The sequence below is a fragment of the Leucopleurus acutus genome, assembly GCF_964270905.1.
Source record: "Leucopleurus acutus genome assembly, chromosome: 19".
In the NCBI taxonomy this organism is placed as follows: Eukaryota; Metazoa; Chordata; class Mammalia; order Artiodactyla; family Delphinidae; genus Leucopleurus; species Leucopleurus acutus.
Genome location: NC_139161.1, coordinates 44,706,658 through 44,729,749, shown reverse-complemented (window position 1 = coordinate 44,729,749; position 23,092 = coordinate 44,706,658). Strand labels below are relative to the sequence as shown.

The window sequence follows — 23,092 nt, the reverse complement described above, 5'->3', positions numbered from 1 at the left end:
TGAACACTGAAAAGAAAAACTGTCCTGTTAAATTGAGGGGAAAAAAAATCACAAAATTTCTCAGATTTAACAGTGATGTTCTTTTGAAGGAATTGATGGCGCATAATTATGTCCTCTATGTCTTAATTACATCTTGTTTAAGTAATCAACATTTGTAATAGATATGGACACTTCACTTGTTTATATCCTAGATTTTGTTACTTTATCAAATTGGCTCTTCTAGTTCTGAATAAGTGATAAAATTTTCCATTTTACAAATATAAATGGATGTACTTCGTATACTTCTGAGGCGAGTTAATACATCATATTATGAGATCTCTTAAAATCAAATGGAGCAAACTCCTATTGCAACTGGCTTTTAGAAACAGTATCAACACATTAAAGACATATAAAAAGCAATGGAAAGATGTAAAAACATTCTTCTTCCTTATGAATAAAATATTTTGGCTCTTTAGAAATTTTTGCTGAAGTTATAACTCAAAGATTAAAAAAAGCTTTAATTGGGAGTTAAAATAATACTATTACTTGATTACTAGATTACAAAGTAGGCAAAATATTTCTCTTAAACAACTTAGAAGTTTTAATATCCGGTATATAATTGTATAAGATAATTGTATACAAGATGACTCTTTGGACAAATCAGTCTGAGTTAATAGTTATAAAAATTTAAAAACACCTGTACAAATAACGCTAATACAATATTCTCATTTATATAAGTTTTAGGTTTGTTTTCTCATAAAAAGCCTAATCATTTTGAATTTGATTTTTTTTCCTACTGGTTTTGCTGGTCAGATAAACTAATATTACTCTAAGATTATGGGATTACAAATTATGTGTTAAACTAAATGAGATGAATCATAATAGGTAATGTGTTTCTAAAAAGAAATTAGTTTTTTGTATGCTACGAATCATAAAGACTTAATGAGTCAACTAAAATTTCAATCTCCTAATTCTTAATTAACATTAAGACCTTACTAACATTAATTTGAGTTAATAAATGGTCTTTGGATATACGGACAACATAATTTTAATATACCTAGGCTCTTCATTAATACAGTATTGAGTAGCCATCAATAAACAGTTAAAAAAGATGTGCAAATACCTTTGGGTTAAAGTACATATGTATTGTTTTAAAGAACGTAAAAGAATGGGTGATGATAGGAAGATGTAGTATGCAAGATAACAGTGTTTTTTTGTTTATCGAGAAAAAAGTAAATAATTGTCTAAATTCCTAATAATTATTGTTGTGCTTTAAAAATATTGCTTGTAACTGTTTACTGCCTTTACATAAATTATGGTCTCTGGAGATTTGTTTAATGTCATCACTATTTTGAGGTAATAAAACCCTCATTTCTTTCTTCTTAATGTATCACTAACCCTCAAATTTAACAGGTTAAAACCAGAATGAAACATTCTTTAAAAATGGTATCTAGGGCTTCCCTGGTGGCGCAGTGGTTGGGAGTCCGCCTGCCGATGCAGGGGACGTGGGTTCGTGCCCCGGTCCGGGAAGATCCCACATGCCGCAGAGCGGCTGGGCCCGTGAGGCATGGTCGCTGAGCCTGCGCATCCGGAGCCTGTGCTCCGCAACGGGAGAGGCCACAACAGTGAGAGGCCCGCGTACCACCAAAAAAAAAAGGTATCTATTTCTAAATGAACCCTCAGAACTAGAAAAAGAATCCTTAATATCAATCATAAACTAAATTCAGTAAGCATATGTCAGAAAAAAATTCCAGATAAATCATATCTCCTTCTTATAGATAAATCATATCTCCTTCTTATAGATAAATCTAATTTGTAACTATGACCACACCAAAGGTTTCATTTAATTAGGTGTGACAATCCCACTGTTAAGGAATAAGGACTACATTTCACATGTAGAACGGATGTCTAAAAGGCCTCCCAGGAAATATGCGTGGTATCCGCTGTACAGTTCAGGAAATTCCAGCCTTAGAGTTCCAGCCATGAGCTCCTGGCAGGTCAGGATCATAAATAAACATGGGATCTCAGAGAAAGAGGATACCCAACAGCTGTAAGTACTGCGGGAAAAACCTGGTACAGGTGAATTACACAGTTCCTCGTTCTTAATCTAAGTGGAACTAATAAAGAAAATAACATATTTTTGACACAGAAAAGTAAATTTAACCTCAGGGATTTTAGAAAATCCTCAATGGGCAGACAGAAATTACCTCTGAAACCTGAAGTTCATGTGCCTCTAGTTTTGTTAACCATACAAAAGGTCTCTATGTATTAATCAACATCTCCTGTTAGCTACGCAGATAAACTTGTGAAATAAAATATCAAACTAATGACACTAAACCACTAGCTCATCCAGCAAATTATGTGGCTGAAACTGTCTTTAATGGCAGGAACTTGACCACAAGGAGAGACTGTGGGAACAAGAACTGCCACTTTGTCTTGCTTCCCATATCACTAAGTACCTCACATGCCAAAGTAAACAAACAAAAGGAAAACAAAAACACCAACCAAACAAAAAATCCACTTTGCACCCTGAGATGTAATAAAAATAACTTGATCACTCTGATTGGTTCTGGTCCCCCAAATAACAGAACCCTGTTTCCCACAAACGTGGACTTCCTAACAAAACATTTTTATCCCTAATCTTTGTTATGCTGACATCTGAAGATAGTTCTGACTTCTGTGGATTTAATAATCATGTGAGAAAGTTGCTGTTTTCTCATCATGAACAAACCAATGTAAACTTAACTGGTAATTTTGTGGGTATTTTTCCCCTTTAAATACCTGTTGTATTTTGTATTTGGTGACTTCCATGTACTCTCGGCAAGTAAAATTTTCTTTCCTAAATGCTTCCGTTTTTTAGTCTTCTTTGACAACAGTTATTGGCACAGATGCGAATAATGAATATTCTTTGGACAAATGAATAAACGAAGAGCTGAACTTTGCCCCAGAAGAGTCAAGTCTAGAAATGGCATTTGGAAAAGCCACCATTTCAACAACCCAGAGTAAATATTTCCTTACGCAATACAATGGGCAGATTTTTTTCAAATAATGTTAAAGAATTTTTTTTTCCTAATTCAAATTGGTGTCAAGCTCCTTTTACAAATATTGAGATAAACAAGGATGGTACCGTTCCTTATCTCTCTTCACCTAGACTCTTATGTGTTAATACTCAAACTTCTGTGTGATGGGTGAGCATGATACACATGGAACTGGGGGCTGAAGTTTATCTTTTAAAAAGTCATTATTAAAAAAAAAAAAAGTAATTATTTACATTGCCCATCTATTCAAAGCCAGGATGTTTTTCTTAGAACACATATTTTTAATTCATTAAAAAAATATAAAAACAAACACTACTTACTGGATCAAAGACCAACATCCTGCAAAGGAGATGAACAGCTTCATGTGTAGCCTGGCTAGACAGGGTATAAAGTACAGGAAGAGATGGCTGTGAAAAAATAAAGAATTCAAATATGCAAGTGAGTGTTTGTGTAAGTAGATACGGAATACAGCCAATTTATGACAAGGTAAGTACCCAGCTCAAAAGGTGAGTGCGCATGAGTCTCGACTCAAAGGAAATGAGTATTCCCCTCATTAACCAGTCTTCAAAAGCAACAACTGTCACTGACTTTCACAGTGGCATATTTTATATTGCAATGATTACCCATTGTAGGTCAGAGCACAGAAGAGCCTATGAAAAATGAAAGCTAATCCTGAAAATATGGAGCTCCTGTTAGCCTTATATCATACACGCTTTGGCAAGAAGGGAAGACCAAACACACCCAAGGATGGGAGAAAAGAAGATTTAAAACCTTGGCTACATGCAAGTAAACTGCGCAAAGTAGGCATGTGAACTATGTCTTACGGCAACATTACCTTGCTAAAACACTAAAGGAGCCTTAGGACACTCGGGAATTTACAGAACCTTCTAAGAAAGGATGACACCACTTTAGCACTGATTACTCACTCAATAACTGTCTTTTTTAAGTGGCAGGCATATCCACATGCCTATATCTAACCCTCTTGCACTGAGGCAAGGAGATGACTCTAATGACCTGAGAAGGCACAGAGCTTATAAAGCTTTTATTTCGCTGCTTGGAGGGTCAGGGGATGGAGCAGGTGAATGGCATCACTGCACTGTCTCTCACGCAAGTAACACTAAAAGGTCTCTTTATATCTCAATCACGGGCCTAGAATCCTACTGTGATAACCACTAACATCAAGTATGTTACATATCTGCCTCCTTCCCTCAGTTAAGCCGTAGAGGAAAATTCTACAAGAACAACAAGACACCTCAGAATCATCAGGAGGTAATTATTCACCATACAGATGTTTTCTTCAGGATCAAGAGTAACAGGAGATGAGATGGGGGTTCTAGTTTACTAACTAATTAGATAAATCAACATCCTGAATCTCAGTATCCTTAAGTATAAAATGAGGAGGTTGGACTAAATGATCACTGAAGTTTACTTTAGTTCTAAAATTGCATGACACTTGATAGGATTACTATAGGTAAAAAGCATTATGTGCACAGAACCCATATATAGTTGGCATTTAAATATTTGTAGATGGGAATTTCCTGGCAGTCCAGTGGTTAGGATTCCGCACTTCCACTGCAGGGGGCACAGGTTCGATCCCTGGTTGGGGAATTAAGATCCTGCGTGCTGTGGGGTGCGACCAAAAACAAAAACCCCTAAAACCCATATATATATATATTTGTAGACCAATTTACTACTCCTTGATGCATTTACATGTTTTCCTGCTAAAAATATGTAAATCTATGACAGCTCTGAAATTATTTGTATTAGTCAAGATAAAGGAGGGGGGGGGGATTGTGGAGAGCGTGGGGAGAGGTTTTAACTTACAATTTACATATATTTTCCATAAGAACTTTTTTATTGTGTAAAATGAAGTAATTTGATATTCTTAAAAGATTCCGATTCTTGGTTTGACTGTGAATAGCTGTGCTTTTTTTTCACTGGCTTGTGCAGGATGGCAGCCAAATTCCAGTCAGTTTTTACTGACCAAAATGTCTCTCCATAAGCAATTCTTTTCTTTCCACTCTCAAAGTGAATCTACCCCTCATCCCATTTTTGTGGTGCAGGCAGGTTACAGGGAAGGGAACACTGGAATGAGTACTAGAAGACGTGGCTTCAAATTCTAACTCTGCCATCACTAGACTCAGATAAGTCCCTTGAACCTTGGCTTTCTCATCCATTAGACTGCACAAGTACAGACCTGCTTACCTACCACCACCACTGCTGATCATCTAACATCCACCACGTGCCAGACCCTGAGCTAGGTGCTGGGACAACAAAGATGAATAACACCTCTCTGTGGGCAAGGAAAACACATAAACAAACAGTTCCAGAGGCCACTGAATAGAGGATATAAGACAAATTAGAAGGCAAAATTTACGACTCAAGGACAACTGGGTATGGGATGGGGAGCTTGTGAAAATCAAGAGTGGATGTTTAAGGCTACCTGAAATTTTTAAAATCCACCGCCCCAATATTATCTTTCTTTACAGAAGTATACCCCAACAAATACACTAAAAATAAGCCTAAGTTTCATTTCAGCCTAAACAGTCATCTGATATGCTTTCTCCTTTCCTGTGTTTATATTATACATGCAAGTTAAAAAGAGGGACAGAGAAAAACAGTCAGTTCAGTCATGCCAGTACCTCTCTAGAATGACACCTGTTAATAATTTAGCATTGGCTCCACAGGAAAGATGCAATACTAGAAATGCTGCATTTCTAATTCCATTTTCTTCCCCTCTAATTTACCAGCCATTATGCCCGGGCAAGAGGCCCTAAATGGTATATGCCACAGTCATCGTGAGCCAACTGCAGGGTGTGGTCACCCCGGCAGCACCGGCCAGGCTGCACAGGGCCTGTTAGATACTGCTGACAGTCTTCACCCGGCAGCAGAGAAGCTGAGCTCCTCAGTCAGCAACGTTGAGTTGCACCATGCACAGTGCACTCTAGTAAGCATTCTTGGGATTATATAAAAGAAACACCCAATTGAAACATAAGAAGTTTGAATTGAATGAACTCTCTACCATACTCTGAGTCTCTTAACTGTAAGATAAGGTCCCTGTCAGGGGACAGGACCATTTTCACCTCAGTGAAAATACTTTACCTATTTCTGACACAATTAGCTGAGAACAATCTGAGGAACGATGAAGATCTAAACCTTATAAGAGATGAACAAAGGGACTAAGGGCTGATAAGAGACTTTTCAATCCTACCAAAACGGCGGTGCCTCAACAAGTATCTGCCCTTAATAGATCCCTGGGCCATGGCAGCTAAGATTTTGAGTTGTGGAAAAGAGACAGCAAATTACAAATGCCATATAGTGTTGTCTGCCCCCCGTTTCCTGACTTTAAGGGAACCACTCCCTTTTTCACTCTCAGATCAAGTGGTTTGGCTGGGCTTGATTTCAATCTCTGAACTCCAAGGATGGGCACCTGACCCAGGCCTGGCCAATCATATGGTATATTCCCCTGAGCACCACGACTGGTTCCAGGATGGGCACACAGTTAATACAGGTCAGGAACATACAATGGAATGGATAAGCTAACACACACCTCCAATCCTTTTATCCCTATCTACCTTTATTAACTGGGATAGAAAAGACCCATTTTTTTTTTTAGCTTCTCTTGCCATCTCGGAGGCCACATATCACATAGTTCTGGACAATGACATATAAGCAAAGGTTTGCTAGGCAGGCTTCTGGGAAAACTTTTGCTTTCCTGATAAAAGGAACAGATAGTGCTAGCGCTCCCTCTTTCCTCCATTTTTTCCCTTTGAATATGGATGATTTCTGGACAAGCTACAGTCATTTTGTGACCATGAGGCAATAGGCAAGAGACTATGAAGTCAATATTCTAAAGATGGCAAAAGCAGAGAGAAAGAAAAAAATTAAATCCTCTATGACATAATTGAGCTGCTATGCCATCACCAGACTGCCTACCTCTGGGACTTCATGATATGAGGAAAAAAATAAACTTCTGTTTCTTTAAACCACTGTAAGCAAGGTTTTCTATTACTCATAACCAAATACATTCCTAATGGAATCAGAGACCTTCCAAATATTTTTATGGATCTATTTGGGAAAGCTCTTTCCTGAGGATTGATATGCTAATAGAACGCAGGGCTAGACTACTGGTTCCATTTTTGCAAACACATGGGGGAAAGCCTGTCTGAAAATGAAGCCACCACATAGGAAAACAGAACAGAAGAGTCAGATTCCTGGCATGAAATATCACTTGACTACCTGAATCCAGCAGAGCCTGAAGTCAGTGGTAGCGCAAGACTTTTCAGTTATATGAGCCAGTAAGTTCCCTTTTTTGCTTAAGTCAGTTTTAACTGTCTCGGTGGAAAGAGTCCTGACTGATGCCACATGCAAATATGTATATTAATAAACCAACACAAGTATATTAATTTGAGGCAGTAATCTGTGACTTTAAGAAGATAGCCAATAAGGTTCTCCTGTATATGTATGTTTTTTAAAAAGTCCCAACAAATAATAGTACATATTTCTGTTTGTACAAATTATGTAAATAAATGCATAGAAAAATATGTCTGGAAAGATACTCTAAAATTAATCCAGAAGAGACTAGGATGGCGTGGGGGTAGCTATGGATGACTAACTCTCTGTAAAATTTTTATTTTACATGTACTCACATATTACTTGCAATATATACAAAATTAAAAAAAATTGCTTTGAAGGTATATGCGCCACGTATTGACAAATTAGTTTAATATTCCTGATACTGGCCAGTAAACTGAACATAACAGATCTTGTTAGTTCTTTCTTTTTATATAGAACCTTCCTCTAGGTTAAGACTTACTGTGCTCTTCTAAGGGAGTTAGGGCCCAAATGATTCTATACTTCTAAACTAAATGCAACAGAAGGATGTAACCAGCAGGGGGCTATTTAAAATACCAGCACCTACATCTCTAGTAGTAAATCTACAGTTACTAGTTCAGGCTGGCTTTAGAAGAAAACACACTTTACCCATTGCCCTTTTTGCCTGTCAAAATGGAAGCTCTGGAGTCACTAGAATCACAGAGAGGGAACCACAAGGGAAAGGTAAGGCCTTGACCAAATGTCTGGCAGGTAATTGAGAGGACTGTCAAACTCAGTCTGTCATTTGGTCTATCAATTAGATCAACCAGATCTTCTAATGATCAATCGGATCATCTAAATGCCCAGTTTAAAAGAAAGCAAGGCAAAGCCCAGGAAAATGAGTTGCTGAGTCTTCCTGTTCAAGCCTTCTCTCTTCTGTTTCGGTTTGTTGTTCCTAGGAAAAGTATTCCCCTTACTCACTCTTCACATCATTAAGCTGTTTTGTCCAAAGGAGATTAGGAAAGTGCTTCTAAAAAATGCTGCTAAATCGACAGGGTGGAGATAATAACCATCTTGTCTTTCTCAGCAGTGACTTGGCTGGTTGCAAGTAATATTGATCAGTGCAAATCTGGCAATCTCTCTTCATACTTCTTTTCTAACAACATTCACATCTGATTCTGTGTTAGTGGCAAGAGTGCAATAGAAACAGCTTCACATTCCTGGCTGGAATAAGAGATACCAGGTATTTCGGCTCAGTATGTGGAAAGTATATCTTGAGTATACATGCACTAGGTTATGGTACTGAGGTCAAAGCTCCACCCCCAGTAACTTTTCCCGGACACATCAAAAACCAGGAGACAAAAGCCAGGGGTCATTTATTAGCAAAGGTGCTACAAAAATATTTACTTTTTCCTATAGCATTGGGAATTACTATATTCTATTGGGTTTGACAAATATTTTAATATTTTCTTACTTATGGCCATGACATAAAAAAATTAATAAAACCTACAAGTAATGCTTTTGTTTAAAAATTCTCATTTCATTATTCTGTTGGAAGAAAACTCCGCCCAAACAGATGGTTGCCAAATACAGGGCCCTTCCCCTCCTCTTACCTGTTTATGAGGACCCCTGAGTATGTGTGCCTTAGCACCTTCACAAGCTGTCCTCATTGCTTCCAGTGACGGGGTGCCCAAGAGATCTGTGATCAAATCCAACTACGAGGAGACATGAAGTACAGATGGACAGTAAGCTCATGGAAACGACATTTCATTACTCTTAAATCACAGCGTTAGAGATGAGGACCAAATTTGGGGGAAAAAATATTAAGGCAACTTCCAGATTAACTGGTAGGAGCCTCTACTTTCACTTTCTGGCCTTCTTAAAAACAAACAAACAAACAAACAAACAAACATAAATGTTTATTAGGAATCTGTAAGATACAAATAGAGAAAATAGTTTTGGCAAGCATGGCATTCTAAGGCTATAGTAATTTAGGGTCTGCATCTGCCTGCCCCATGTCTTGATACCGCAGCCTCTATGATCCTTGTAGAAACAAACTGCACTCTCAGTGACGGCTAATGACTATTCTGTTCAAACAGTTAATCAATGGATTCTGATGCTTCAAGCGGATTCAGGCTCATCGAGGAGCTAATCCAAACCAGGCAGCTGTGATTTAGTAAATACTCAGAACATTCACACCTGAAATAAAAGCTAAGTTTGGGCCAGTGCAGACCCTTTACATTCTGGTTATGCTAGAAATCTCTTATACTGGCGAAAAACCGTGTGATTTAGAAAACTATGACACCGCATAAGGCCACACCTAATTAGCTGTGCACAATAAAGGAGACCAATAAAAATGGTCTTCTCACAAACAAGTCTTTGTAGGTAGAAAACTACCTTAACAATTTTCTTTAGTGCTATGATTGTTCTAATTTCATAACCCAATTAGCAATAACATTTCATTCTAATTCCTCCAGGATGGAAAATTCTTATCCAGTGGATACTTATTTTCCTGGTTCTGGGGTTGCCAAATACAAAGCACTATTTTCTGCACTTAACTAAGCTATGGGGTAGCCATCAGTATCACTGCCCTCCAGGATAATAGGGATTCTCAAGTAGCTTGTTTTGCACAGAATAAAAGATCTCTATATAAAAGCTCTTTGGGAAAAGTGTGTTGGCGATACTTTTGGACCTCTAACAACTACACTACAACTAAAGGCCGAAGGAAATGACTGGCTCATGAAAACAAATGGAAATATTGAGAAAGTTGTCTAAAATGTGTCAGACCTACGGATGAGAAACATTTTTATGAAGTCTGCTGGTACTACAGTACATAGGGTATTTATTTCTCGAAGATAAAGGAGAAAATGCTACAGAAAATATCTACTTCCATTTAGAAGTTAGACTGTTTTTTCATTTTAGATCTTGATTTCTCACTCCAAAATACACTGATGACTGATAGATGTGAAGGAGACTTCAGTGGCTACATGAGACTGGTAAACTCAAGACCTATGCTATCTCTCTAGAAAATGAGATATTTGAATCCCGTTTCAGTTGCTTCACACTTTCCTTTGTACATTCTTTTCAGCAGCAACCCAAGATCCTTGTTCAATATATAGTATTTGAGCATCTTAATTTTTACTTAAGCTTTTCTGTATGGCAGCTTATGTCCAGATATGACATATCATCTTACAGGTAAGTCTGTTAAGCTCTACCTTCTAAAGAAATTGAAGAGTAAAGTGAATATTATCAATAGTATCCAACATTAGATTATATATGATAATTTTTTATCACCAGGATCAATTTTAAAAGATGTAAACTTAAACAAAAAGACTGAATGTATAGCAGAGAAATAGATTTAAATGTTGATCAGAGCATATATAGTTTCTAATGTATCAGTTAACAATTCTTGGTAGATAGAGCATAAAGGAAATGATTTCATTTTTGGTCAGGTGCATGAATTATTTACAAAGATACACAACAGTTAGGGTGATCTTTTAAAATGTGATCAATCAAAATCTTAACACTCCCTTGCTCAAAAACAGAGAGCTTTCCATCACACTTTGGATAGAATAAAATCCAAAGTCCTTATCAGGTCTCCATGGTCAGGCTCTTTCTCTCTGACCTCATCTCTTACATACTCTTCCTTAATCAAGCCATGCCTCCAACACGCCACACTTGTTCCTGCCTCAAAGGGCTTTGTTATGCTGGTTGTCCCTTTTGTCCCAGGTATGCTGCTGGCCTCACCTCCGTCCAGGCACCTTCTGGTTGTCCCTTTTCCTGGAATACTTCTTCCCGGTATCTTGCTCCCTCATTTCACTTGGGTCACTCCTCAAATGTTATCCCTTCAAAGAGTCCTTTAGCACTGCTCTGCTCCATCATCATTCTCTATCCCTAACCTGGTTTAATTTTTTTCTTCATAGAATTTATCATTACTTGGGATTATATTTATTGGTATACTTATTTTCTATCTCATGTGAAAGTTTCACAAAGCTTTGTCTTATATGGCTGTATCCCTCACACCCTGGCACACCACCACCACGACCATCGCAACTGCTAACGTTTACTAAGTGCTTACTAGACCCCAGGCCTTACTTTCAGCTTTACTACTTCATTTAATCTGCACAACAATCCTCAGGAACAGTTTAACTTGCCCAAGATTTGACAGATAGCAAATGGCAGAGTTAGGATTTGAACCCACCAATTTGATTCTACGGCCTGACTCATCATTGTTACGTTATTCTCACGCAAACAATACTGTTAAAATTTATGAATAAAAAATACTTAGGAATTACCCCAAAGAAAATATGGGGAGTAATGAATTAGCTATAAAGACGGACAGTTAAAGTATAATATCAGGAATGGTTTCCTGAAGCTACAGTTTAATCAGCTCCTGATGTTCTCTGCCACATTTAAATATTTTAGCTCAATAAAAGTTAGAAAGGTTTCTAAATGTTCATATTTAAAGAAGTCAACACTTAAAATTTATATTCTAAGCACAAAGTGTAAGTACATTAAGTCACCCAATACATTTTCATGTCAGATCCATTCAGTTAGAAAGAACAGAGGCCCTCTAACCACTGAAGATTACACCTGCGCAAACTGTTACATCGGAGTCTGCTGCCATGCATCAGTGCATGTAATAAAGTCAACATTCCCTCTAATAGGCTCATAAGTTGCAAAATCAATATCTCTGTAATCTTCAACTTCATAACTTTCTGAATTTTAAGTGAACTTGAATTTGCTAAAAGCAATTTAGACAGTACAATGAATAAGCCCAAGACATGTGTGCAAGATGGTTTTTCCTTTAAATCTGTAACAGAATTGAAAAGCTCCTAAAGCCTAAAGTGAAATCATACCTGCTGAATGGGACTCTGTGCCTGAAACAGTATTCTTCGTCCTAGTAGTTCTGCAAAGATACATCCGACAGACCAGATGTCAATAGCATTGCTGTAATGACGGCTGCCCATCAGGATTTCCGGAGCCCGATAATACTGAGTAACAACTTCCTGAGTCATGTGACGGGATTCATCTAATTCTTCCACTCTGGCCAATCCAAAATCACAAATCTAAATAGAAAAGATTATCAAAATATTGTCAAACAAATATATTTACAAGTTTAAAAGTAAAACAAAATAACAAAAAACTAAAATCTTGATAGACCTCTGAACTTTGAAAAGTTTTCAATGATATAGGCAGAATATATTTGTGGCAACATAATTTGATCTCATTTGGATGAAAGGGAAGAAAAGTCTCAAACTTCCATATTTCTATATAAAATGATGTATTGTAAAGATATGCTTTTCACTTTTCATCTGTTTTCAACTGGAACTAACTAAACAAACAAAAAGCAGCTGAATGCATACTTCTAGGTTTGATGAACAAATCAAGCTAATTTATTTTCAAGGCTGGCTTATGGAGGAAGATATTACAAGGAAAATCTTGAAGACCTCCTGAGCTAACTATGTTCACTATCTTTTGTTTGTTTGTTTTTGGCCGCACCACATGGCTTGCAGGATCTTGGCTCCCCCGACCAGAGATGGAACCTGGGGCCCCGGCAGTGAAAGCGCCAAGTCCTAACCACTAGACTGGAGGAAATTCCCATATGTTCACTATCTCAATGGAATATATATAGTAAAATTTCTTTAAAGCTATGGGTTTCAAACGGAGTCCTGCTAAATCCAGTTCTGAGGAGGTACTTCAGGAGTTCCGTAAACATTTTACCTAAATTTCACATGTATCTATTTAAAATACACACTCAAATGTGTGAATATGTCAAAATGTAGCACACTGTAGAATAACAATGCTAACAGGTTCCTTCATTTCTTCACACCATTAACATTTAATTAATTGAGTGCCTGTTATATTTTAGACAGTATGCTAGAACTTGGAGACATAATGGTAAATGAGAAAGACTGATTAATTTACATGCAGACCTAGGAATAAATCTTTTCTTGCTCCTTCTGTTTAAGTGAAAAGTATTTGGAGGTTGCAAGGTGAGCTGTTAGTAAATAGCAGCAGTGCCACCACCAGCAACTTCTGCTTATTTTCAGGAATTAAGATTTTCTTGATACTGGGCAACCAAAACAAAAACTGGGAGCACTGAGGATGAGATAAAAGAGTAATGACCATCTAAGCTCCAGTGTTCTCACTGATTAACTCTGAGTCAATATTATAAGGGACAAAAAGAACACTTTTTTTTTTTTTTTTTTGCGGTACGTGGGCCTCTCACTGCCGTGGCCTCCCCAGCTGCAGAGCACAGGCTCCGGACGCGCAGGCCCAGCGGCCATGGCTCACGGGCCCAGCCGCCACGTGGCCTGTGGGATCCTCCCGGACCGGGGCACGAACCCACGTCCCCCGCATCAGCAGGCGGACTCCCAACCACTGCGCCACCAGGGAAGCCCAAAAAAATAACACTTTTTATCTGTCTTCTAAGTTGAGGTCCCAGCATAATATTTCATTTGAAAAAAGGGTCTGGAGGCTTAAAAAAACTTGAAAACCACTGCTTTAAAGAAAACAAATTTTACCCCTAATTTTTGGCAATCCTCTCTTTTTATCTTGAATGTACTATGCCTGGTCACATCAAATGAATTCATGTTTGTATGTGGGGATGAAGAAGTATAAAGCCAACATCTTTAAAACTTAAAAATGAAAGTAAATTTCCAGATCACACAGGAAAAACTATACCAAAAAGGAAGAAAGGCATATGTTGTTTTTCAAATCCTCCCAAAGGCCAGTGTTCAAATAACACATAATGTTTAAACGCTCTATTACTTGGCCAAAAAATTTTAGGATCTCTTTTAAAACAAAATAAAACCAGAGGAAAGGACTTAAATCTACTTTAATTTTCTTGTATTAATACTAAAAAGAAAAAAAAAAACAACCAACCACCTACCCAGCAGAAAATGTTTTCTCTTATAAAACAGATCTGGAATCATTTTTGGCAATTTATCTGGAAGACAGGCTAAATTCAAAGTAAGAAGCTTATATGGTCAGACAACCAAAAAGATATTCGATTTCCAGCAAAATTATCTGTTTTGTGCCTAATAGTAAACAAAATATATTCACAATCTGAAAGGGCGTTAATTTTTAAAAAATGTTTTATCATAATTATTTTCTATGCATTTTTACGTTTGAGAAGAGAGTATTAGCATCAGTAGACTGGCACTCTACTCTGGCTTTTAAAAGTAGGCTGCTAAGACAAGTTAAAGGAACAGAGCAAAATTTCAATTTGTTCTCATCTGTATGTTGTTTATTCATAAACGACATTTTCTTTTAGTTACTCATTCATGTAGCCAGAGGTTACAATACCATAACGATTTGGAAAATGGACTGCAAGCAGTTAATGGCGTCAAGCATGACAGATTCTATACAAATGCTTTGTGAAGTTCTCCAACCAGAAACTGAAATAAGAAGAAACTGGCTTAAATTGTCATAAAGTGACTTGGTATGAATAGGACAAAGAATTCCTGACTTTAAGGTTTTTTTTTTTTTAAAACCAGGGTTTATTTATTTTTAAAATATTTATTTATTTATTTTTGGCTGTGTTGGGTCTTCATTGCTGTGCATGGGCTTTCTCTAGTTGTGGAGAGCGGGGGCTACTCTTCATTGCAGTGCGCAGGCTTCTCATTGCGGTGGCTTCTCTTGTTGTGGAGCACGGGCTCTAGGCGCACGGGCTTCAGTAGTTGCAGCACGCGGGCTCAGTAGTTGTGGCTAGCGGGCTCTAGAGCACAGGCTTAATAGTTGTGGTGCACGGGCTTAGTTGCTCCACGGCATGTGGGATCTTCCTGGACCAGGGCTTGAACCCGTGTCCCCTGCATTGGCAGGCGGATTCTTAACCACTGCGCCACCAGGGAAGTCCCTGACTATAACATTCTTAATTTTTTTTTAAGAATAAAAATAGGTTATGGGGATAGGTTACAGCTCTTTTTATTTTTATTTAAAAATATTTATTTATTTGGCTGCACTGGGTCTTAGTTGCCGCATGTGGGATCTAGTTCCCTGACTAGGGATTGAACCCGGGCCCCCTGAACTGGGGGCGTGGAGTCTTAACCACTGGACCACTAGGGAAGTCCCTACGGCTCTTTTTAAAAAGTGATGGTGGCAGGGGAATGAACTCAATGACCTATAGAAGGAATATTTACTTTAGTGGTTTTTGGGACAATTAATTTTCTGTGGAAACAAAAGAATGAACTACAATATTAGTTGTTTTCAGGGAATATATGAAAAATAGGTTTTAAATCTTTCTAGAGTTAAAACAGGAACAGAGTTCTTCAAGGAAAGAGTGAAGGGAAATTTTTTATTCAAAAGCAGTATAACATCAGCTTTTGAAGAAAACTGGCCCACAGTTTAAAGAAAGCATTTAAGATAAAACTGAAATTTGGGCTTCCCTGGTGGCGCAGTGGTTGAAAGTCCGCCTGCCGATGCGGGGGACGTGGGTTCGTGCCCCGGTCCGGGAAGATCCCACAAGCCGCGCAGCGGCTGGGCCCGTGAGCCATGGCCGCTGAGCCTGCGCGTCCGGAGCCTTTGCTCCGCAATGGGAGAGGCCACAACAGTGAGAGGCCCAAGTACCGCAAAAAAAACCAACAAAAAAACCCTGAAATTCATTTATATACTTGGTTTTAAGGTTTAGCTTGCCAACAAACTAAGTACTAATGACAGTCTTTAAAATATGTTTAAAAAATGTTTAAAATAAGACAACATCTATAAACAGTTCTTTTCTTTTTCAAATATATCAGTTGAAATGTTAAGAATATTTACTGTAGACTGAAGCACCATATAATACTTTAGCCACTCATAAAATAAGAGGAGCTTTAATTTGCTTACATAGAGATGACTCAGCTCTAGGAAGGCCCTTATCTCTAATTTCTATGATAGGGAAAACTATGGTGGGCCCCTCACTAGGAGTTCTGCTAATCCACATCTCTATTAGGGGTAGGGTGTATGTACACATGTGGATTTTGCTATTTGTGAGCCACTCTAACAAAAGACAATGGGGTGGGGATGGTACTGGGGTACGAATAAAAAACTGAAATTGACGTCTTGAGATTTGCGGGCTGCTAACCATAATAAACCCTGTAATCAATACCCCTTCAGAGGGATAACTGAGAATTGGTTACTGTATACCGTGGAAATACATTGGACCCTTTCCTGGCTTAGTATTTTCACTTCTAAATGTTTCTATTTCCCTACTTTGCTGCCTCAGTCAAAAAGCATATAAAAATGTTAGCTGTGCAAAAACATATAGACAGTCTTCTTAAAAGCCACACTTGATTCTTACGTAAGTAGAAGCTTACTGGTCTTCCAATCTTTCTTCTGATATACACTTCCTTTATAATAGAAAAATCTGAAAAGAAATCACCTTCTCTATTCTTATTTCTAGTCACACTGAAATTCCAATTCCAATGTTTCCAAAACATGTGCAAAATATCACCAAGAAACCATGAGCCAAGACTACAAATTAGTTACTATGTCCATGACTAGTGATATTGCTAGAGAACACTGGGTTCTTTAATTTTTGGTAAGTGATGAAAATAAATTTAACCATTTCTTTCACAAAAACATGTTCTTAAACGTGCCTTGACGTTCCAATTTTTTCTTACACGTTTAAATAAACTGAAAAGCTACCTTTAGAACACAGTTGCTGTTCACAAGGAGATTCCCTGGCTTAATGTCTCGATGTAAAATGCCAGCTGAATGGAGATATTTCAAACCTGAAACAACAAACAGATTTAACTGCAGATACTTAATTCCTTTTACTCAACCAATGATTTGGGGAAAACCATAGAAACAAGAGTACAGGATTTTAAATTGTTCTCTAAATAACTGCATAATGAACACTATTAAAAGCCTGAGTTAGCCCTACCTCAAAAAACTATAATTTATAAAATGTCATCAAAGGTTTGCACAGTCTAGAGATAATGTCTATAATTCGAGAGATTATTGAGGTTTAAGTATATAGACAAGCGTTCCAAGCACTGGAGTTAAGGCTGACCAGACCAATAACCTTGAATTGTTCACAAGTGTGGCTACTGGAGCTCTCTGCTATTGATACTCTCAACCTGTGATTGTGAGCTGCTCCCACAAAATAGTTCCCATCAACCAGCAGGGAGCCTTTCCCAGGACAGATCTTCACTGATGAGACAAAATTCAGAAACTTGCCCAGGTTTGTTGGTAGTATTCTCCACCACTAAGAATCAAGAGGGTAATTAATTACTTTAAAAATATTTTTGACATCTTGAAAGACTGTGGGCTTTAGCACTGCTAAAGATCACAGCTTCAAGGCTGAGTCTTCTGAATAAAATATAGCAAATCCCTTTTTTTTTCCAAGTGTGAAAAAAAGGTCCAAGAGCCAATATCTCCCCTCTACCCCCACCCCACCCCCATCCCCAAATATCAACAAATCTATAGAAGGTGAACTTTCTAGCTTTAACTCTGTATGTGCTTTAATTCTTTTGGCAGATGCTTGTCAATTTTTATAAAGAATGTCTTAATTCTTTGAATCCCGTGGGAGAAAAAAAGTACTTTACTAGGTAAGAAAACTGTTTCAGCTTTAAACAACTCTCCATTTGTAACGGCAAAATTCTGAAGGACACACCTGATGGCCAGAGGAAGCTCCAACAATGTCAGCCCAAATCGCTTTTCTGTCAAGTCAGTGCTCTTTAATGAGCCAGCCTAGAGAATTAGTTAGCTGGCTGTTTCTATCAGTCTCCTCCATGCTTAAAGAGTCATTTTGCTTTTCTAGAGTTGAACTCAGGCATGCCTGCCAACACTCAGGCCAGGCCCACCTACTGCTGGCTTGAAGAATGTATGTTATCCATAGGGAACACAGTTCCTTTTCAATTTAGTCATCTGATGCCAGCCACACACTCCTACTAAAGGCTGTTTAGTGGAAACTTTGTGACAGAGCATTCTTGTTTGACAAACCATCTTGCTTATTTACCTCCCTATATTAACCCCCTCGACTACCTAATGAATTAGACAGGCCCTTCTCTTCCATCACTGAAAATAAGAACCACTTGGCTACCCTTAAAAGCCTCTTATTTAACATCAAGTATAGAAATTATTAAATATACCTTGGTCAAAAGAAAGAAGTTGTTAGGGAAGAAGTAAGCCTTGGAAGGTCAGATTAGTTCAAATGAAAAGCAAAACATTTCATTTATACAGTGACACTACCTTTTTCTTCATTAAGAAAAACTTACCTCGCAAAATCTGATAAAGAAAAACTTTGACATGATCTGAGCTGAGTGGTTGAGGAGAGACGATAATTTTATGTAGGTCACTCTGCATCAATTCTGTGACAACATATCTTGAGGTTTCAAGTTAAGGAGAGTTCCGAGAATTCAGCCCCCAATCCCTGCAAAGTAGGTACCAGGTCTAAATAACTTCTGTTCTTAAGGCTGGAAAAAGCTTAGGGAAAGAAAGCTTCTAGACAGCATGAAAGAGGTGACAATTCCAGCCCCCACAAGATAAAACACTGCCAAAATTAAAGAATTTTAAAAAGTTAGCAGAAGTAAACAACCAAGTGACTTCACTATAATTAGCATTATAAAAGAGAAAAACAAGGGTAAATATTCTCAGTGACAGCTGGGCCAGGAAGAGTGTGAAGACCAGTCTGAGGGTCTATTCAGACATGTTACTGAAGTGTCCTTTGAACCCCAAGAGAGGGTTGTTGGTCTCACCCTAGGCCACCATGGCACCAATGGAGAAGATGACAACCTACCTATCAACTGTGGCTTAAGTTACTCTATAAATCATGGTACTCCTAAAAATACGCAAATGGTTAGTTCAAATCCAAATCTCTCTACAATCTTCACAACTGAATTCTTTTATTATTTAACTTTTTATACATTTATACTTCCCTTACTAAATTTTAAGCTTCCCATGCTTTGCACTCTGTTATATCCTCAGGGTTTTGCTCAATCAACACAAGGCAGATGATCAAAGGCTGGGGCGCAGGGAGCAATGGAGATGGGAATTCAGGACTCTTGTGAAGGCACCACCTTTTGCTTTATCTAGAAAAGGAAAGATGCATGTCTTACTCTGCCTGCAGTTAAGAACTCCTTAAAAGTCTGGGCAAGCTTTATGATTTAAATAATATAAGCTTCCTTAAGTCAAGGGGAGAGGGCCTATGACTCTAGGAGGCTCCTACCAGGATTCAAATTCTTCTGACACCTTGTAAAAGTCAGTTTCACATTCTGAGTCAAACAGTAAGGCTTCCCCAGCCCTGTGCACCTCAAAGCAGGGAAAGGCCAGACAAAATGTCAGTTATTTTGTTTTCTTACATAGTTCCTCAGATCCTAAAATTCTTCTTCCAGAAAGGTATTATGGAGGCTGTAGTCTTAGGGTGCTTACCATTAGCTATAAATGAACTAAGAGGTCCTGGGGCTCTTGTTTCAGCATTTACATGCTTGTTTTAAGGGTAAATGCTGGGCTTATAAAAATAAAGACGAGAAGGAATCTGCCTTCAAAACTTAAATTTTCAAAAAGTGATGTTAGGCTTTGTATCTTACCCTTATGAGCTTTAAAAAATCTCTTGTAGTAAGTGATTATTATTTGGGGAGAAGGATTTAAAAACACTTCTAATTTAATGTTTTAGCAAAAACAGGTAGGAAAAGGGACAACTTGGGAGTAAGGGAGAATAACTGACAACACTCGACACACCATAGTTGGAAACGCCCTCCTCCTTGAGACATTTTCTTCAACTGGCTAGCAGGACACCCAACTGTTGACTTTCCTTCTCCCTCTCTGGTTCTTTCTTCTCAGTCCTCCTTTGTTGGTGCTCTTTCCCAAGCACTTAATGTTGAAATGCCCCAGGGCTCGGTCCTCTTCTCTCTCTCTCTCTCTTTTTTGGTCATGCAGCATGGCTTTTGGGATCTTAGTTCCCCAACCAGGGACTGAACCTGGGCCCTTGGCAGTGAAAGCACAGAGTTCTAACTACTGGACCGCCAGGCAAGTCCCTGGTCCTCTTCTCTTTCGATACTCACTCTCTAGGGTAATGGGATCCAGTCCCATGACTTTAAATAACATCCATGCTGATGACTCCCAACTTTGTATCTCTAGTTAATCTTCTTTCCTTAAGTCCAGGCTTGTCTACCAAACTGTCTACTCATTATCTCCATGGGATGTCTAATTGACAGCTCGAACTACCATGTCCAAGATGTATTCTCTATCTTTCCCCCACCACACACTTTCTAGGTGTAGGCTTTCCCACAGCAAACCTATTTTTCCAGCAGGTTGGTCACACCACAAACCACAGACCTTGGAGTCAACCTTGATCCCTCTCTCACTCTGCCTCCAATCCTATTGGTTCTTTCAAAACTTAGCCACAGAATTAGACCACTTCTTATCATGTCCACTATTACCAGCCTGGCCCAAGACCCCTAGATTTCTAAAACAATTCTAAGCCGGAATACATTTTTCACTGTTATATTTTGTCTGTATATTGAGTCACTTTATCATATAGAAAATGCAATTTTAAGCTTTTTATCCTCTTAGGTTTAATTTTTATGTTAGGTTTTATTAACCAGGCTCTTTCCAAAGAAATTAGTGAGGAAATGAGATTTGGCACGTAGAATTTCCTTATAGGAGTTTTCAGTGACATGTTAGAATCTTTCTATAAGATGATATACATCAGTTAAATTACAATATTATTATCAAGGTTAGATTTAGTTATCTTCTTAATAGTTAAAAATTTTTTTTCTTATAACAATTTCCAAACACACAAAAAACTTGAAATAATTAAACAGTGATCACCATATATATGCCTACCACCTAGATTTACACTTAACGTTTTGTCATATTTGCTTCAGTGCACATTTACCATGGCCCTTTCCATTCATCAATTCATCTTATTTTTTAGATGCACTTCACATAATCATGCTTTAGAACGAAAGCCAGATTATGTCACTTTCCTGCAAAACCTTCCCATTTCCTATAGAGGAAAAGTCAAAGTCCTTAAAATGTCCTTGCAGGGCCATAAATGATCTGGCTTTCTTTCTTCTCTAACCTCCTATCACTTTCCTCTTTGCTGTTCTCTGAAAATGCTAAACACACACTAACCTTAGCCCTTTCCTTTTTCTCTGCTTGGACTGTGCTTCCCCAGACATCTACTTGGCTAACTCTTTCACCTCCTTTGTATCTTTGCTTCAATTTTATCTTTCGATTGAGGCCAACTTGGACTACTCTAATAATGTGTCCTGCATTCCTCGTCCAATTGCTACCCCCTCGCACAATCCTACTTTTTCTTTTTTCCTGTAGTACTTATCCTACATAATTTACTTATTACATCTATTGTTTGTCTCTACAATCCTTCTCCATGAGGGCAAGGGTTTTTTCTCTGTATTGTTCACAAGTCTATCCAAAAGTCTCAGAAGAAACAATGCCTACATATAGTAAGTCCCCTGTAAATATCTGTTGAATGAATATATATTGAGCACCTACTAGGTATTAGCCACTCCATTAAGTATTTTAAATATATCATCTCATCTAATTTCCATGGCAATCCTACAAGATAGGCAGTGGTATCCCCAATTACAGATGAGAAAATTGAAGCTAACAGAAGGCATGTAACCTGCCTAAGGTTACATAATAGTGAAATTGACTATGTTTAAATTGTTTCAGTGGCCCTACGCAATTTAGGATTTTACCTTCTTTTGAGTTATATTTTAAAAAACTCTAATAGGGCTTCCCTGGTGGCGCAGTGGTTGAGAGTCTGCCTGCCGATGCAGGGGACACGTGTTCATGCCCCGGTCTGGGAAGATCCCACATGCCGCGGAGTGGCTAGGCCCGTGAGCCATGGCCGCTGAGCCTGCACGTCCGGAGCCTGTGCTCCCCAACGGGAGAGGCCACAACAGTGAGAGGCCCGTGTCCCGCAAAAAAAACAAAAAAACAAAAAAACTCTAATAAAATATACTAAATGTTCAGTGTTCTTTATAGAAGAATTTCAGCTAATAAATACAGAAGTAATGAAAGATTAGGGGAAAAAAATCACTGTTTTGCAACCTCTATGACACCGTGGATCTAAGGTACCAATTATCAATGGTTGCTAAAACCACTTGAAAGGAATGAGACCCACATCAACTCAATCCACCACTCAATCTTAGCAGCACTTATTGTGGGACAAGATATTATGTCCCTGTGATATACACACCACTGCCTAAAAATATTCATGTCTTAAAAAACAATATAATCAATCTTCTAGTTCTAATTATCAGTTTACTAGAAATATGGGAAATAAAAAGACATCATGAGGAAGCAATCAGCTAAACATACAACGTGGATCATTCTCCAGGAAAAATATCCCCAAAAAATCAATGAGAAAGAAAGAAAGAAAGAAAGGGAGGGAGGGAGAAAGAAAGAGAGAGAGAAAGGAAGGCGGGAAGGAAGGAAGGAAGAAAGAAAGAGAAAGAGAGAAAGAGAAAGAAAGAAAGAAAGAAAGAGGGGGGTTGTGAGGAGAAGGGAAGGGAGGAATGTTTGGGATAAAAAGCCTCAAGAAATATAATAACCAAATGCAATATATGTACTTTGTTTAGATCCTGATTCAAACAAACCTGATTAAAAAAATGAGATCTTTGAGGCAATCAGGGGATAGTAAGGAATTAGCTAATTTTATTAGGTTATGATGGTTATGTTTTTAAGGCCCTTACCAGGTAGAATTGCATATTTAAGTATTTTTAGGTAAAATAATGTGATAGTTGGGATCTACTTTAAAATAATACAGCTCTCCTTTCCCCCTCCTCTCAATAAAAAGGAAATGAGAC

At 38.1% G+C, this 23,092-nt stretch overlaps 1 protein-coding gene across 1 annotated transcript in view; it reads right to left on the bottom strand.

The window, feature by feature from the left end:
• NLK (nemo like kinase) overlaps positions 1–23,092 on the bottom strand; it is a 142,786-nt gene that overhangs the window by 5,490 nt on the left and 114,204 nt on the right. The window contains exons 4-8 of the mRNA XM_082861352.1: positions 18,533–18,639; positions 16,959–17,044; positions 12,191–12,400; positions 8,945–9,046; positions 3,338–3,424 (exon numbers count right to left, since the gene is read on the bottom strand). Of these exons, the coding sequence (XP_082717478.1) occupies positions 3,338–3,424; positions 8,945–9,046; positions 12,191–12,400; positions 16,959–17,044; positions 18,533–18,639 (592 nt within the window). The remainder of the gene's footprint in view (positions 1–3,337; positions 3,425–8,944; positions 9,047–12,190; positions 12,401–16,958; positions 17,045–18,532; positions 18,640–23,092) is intronic.